Source organism: Topomyia yanbarensis, chromosome 2 (assembly GCF_030247195.1).
Source record: "Topomyia yanbarensis strain Yona2022 chromosome 2, ASM3024719v1, whole genome shotgun sequence".
Classification (NCBI taxonomy): domain Eukaryota; kingdom Metazoa; phylum Arthropoda; class Insecta; order Diptera; family Culicidae; genus Topomyia; species Topomyia yanbarensis.
Genome location: NC_080671.1, coordinates 273,905,068 through 273,907,151, shown reverse-complemented (window position 1 = coordinate 273,907,151; position 2,084 = coordinate 273,905,068). Strand labels below are relative to the sequence as shown.

The 2,084-nt window shown below is 39.9% G+C and overlaps 1 protein-coding gene across 1 annotated transcript; it reads left to right on the top strand.

Moving 5' to 3' along the window:
- The first annotated feature begins 298 nt into the window (after positions 1-298).
- On the top strand, positions 299-1,808 carry LOC131683159 (uncharacterized). The gene is made up of 2 exons (XM_058964990.1): positions 299-761; positions 1,166-1,808. The coding sequence occupies exon 2, from the start codon at positions 1,167-1,169 to the stop codon at positions 1,806-1,808; it is 642 nt and encodes a 213-aa protein (XP_058820973.1). The 5' UTR covers positions 299-761; position 1,166.
- Positions 1,809-2,084: the final 276 nt, after the last annotated feature.

Genomic DNA, 2,084 nt, shown 5'->3' with positions numbered 1-2,084 from the left:
GCTGTATTATATAAAACGAGCTGGAATGCCTGCACACTAAACGAATGACCGAAAATTCAAGTCGCACGAATAGAAAATGCTTTGTGTAACCCGTTTTAAATATGTAAAATGAAAAATTGGATATAAATTTCGGGCGTAAAATCGGAGAGGATCTTCGATACAAAAGTAGATTAAAAACTTTCAGTATAAAAACTGGAGAAAAATATATCCGGCTCTTACAACGACTTTTAATCTTGAATATAACGGAATTTCCTGTGAGCAGATTATACTGGCTGGACAACAGGAGCTAAATGGCTCATTGAAACCGGACTAAACAGTTTGCAATATTTATCCACTGGAGAATATTCGAGTGGAGTTCGGAGCAAAATGGCTCAAGTATGCAGTACGGTTCTAAGATGCGTAATGTACGGCGAGAATGACAAAGCGCAAGACGAATATCGGGAGCCACATGGTTTAAAGGTCTTTTTTCGTAATAATAATGCTAAAAACCACAGGAAACAGTTTAGGGCTGTGGGCATCGATTTCCCTGGAATGCGTTTTCCCAAAGCCGTCGTGCCGCTGTAGCGGCGTTTCTTGCTTTTCGTGACGCGGATTCTCTCGGAAAATATAGGAGCTAAAACATTGTTTCTTGAACCAAAATGTTTGTAAGTTAATGCTAAAATAACCGCATGATTTTTCGATTTTCAACAATCAATTACTTTTCTATAGGTCAAAAACAAGACGCAATATTAACCTTGACAGAAATGTGGTTTGCACTAAAGGTATGAATCGCAATTTTCAAAAAAAAAAATGTCACAATAAAACAGTTGTAAATTACGACTTTCTCTTCTCACTGATGGCATCAGCGTAGAGATTCAAAATTACTTTTGTAATCGTAAAAGTTGCCGGGTGTGCCTGTACGTCGCCTCGTGAAATATCGTAAAATTCGCCGTGCCAGCGTTGTTTCTAGTGAAGTTGAACTCTCTAAATGTCGTGTAAATTGCACTACAATTCGATTATTAACCGGTTGACTATAGTTTTGTTGAAAGTAGAAAGTTTTGATTCGATCTTCCCGCATGCACTGTAAAAAAAAATATTTCAGTTTTGTGCATTTAAAAGAAAAATTAAACTATTTTTTTATATTTGTTTCTTTTTCACTATTTTGTTTATATCTCACTATGTCAAGTATGCCGTTGGTGAATCAAATTGAACCGTTCATTCCCGGAACGATTCCGTTTGCGCAGTTTCTGGAGCAACTGGATTGGGTGTTTGCGCATCATAAAGTGACCAGTGAGGAAGATCAAAAAGTGTCGTTTTTGGCTTCTTGCAGTAGAGAAGTGTACAGTGAGCTGAAGCTTCTTTTTCCCGAAAGGGATTTAAAGACCGTGTCTTTCAAGGAAATTACGGGCGCTCTCAGGAAGCGGTATGATAAAACGGAAAGTGATTTGATTCAACGTTACAAGTTTTACCAACGTGTCCAAGGTCCGAGTGAGAGCGCGGAAGATTTTTTACTCGCTGTCAAACTCCAGGCAGAGATGTGTCATTTCGAAGAGTTTAAGGACATGGCGATTCGCGATAAATTGGTTTGCGGTATTAGCGACAAGGACTTGCAGCAGCGTTTATTCGATGAAGAGGATTTAACGCTGGCTAAAGCGGAGAAACTCACTGTAAACAGAGAATTAGCAGGAGCGAGAGCTAAACTGATCTCTGGCGATTCCAATCGTGTAAGCGTTTTGAACAGATTAGGAAGGCGTGACAGCTTCGAAGTTTCCCGAGATCGCTCACGGGGAAGAAGTCGAGAGCCGGCTAGAAAGAGAAGCAGAAGCTGATTCATTTGGTCGCAGGAACCGTTCTTCACCCAGGACAAAGACTTTGTTTTGCAACTTCTGTCGTAGAAAAGGTCACACGCGTCGTTTTTGTTATGACTTGAAGAACAAGAGTAAGACGGTCAAGTTTGTCGATTCTCCTGCAGAAAAGCCCAAGATGACTGAGTATCAGAAAAGTTTGAGACGTCGTTTAAACAGATCTGTTTCGGATGACGAGATGGATTGTATGCTAATCCCATCGATCAACAGAATTAACGAACCATGTTTTCGCAATGTTTA

Bases quoted from the DNA above. Each gene is read 5' to 3' on its own strand.
- LOC131683159 (XM_058964990.1), top strand. From the start codon at position 1,167: ATGCCGTTGGTGAATCAAATTGAACCGTTCATTCCCGGAACGATTCCG.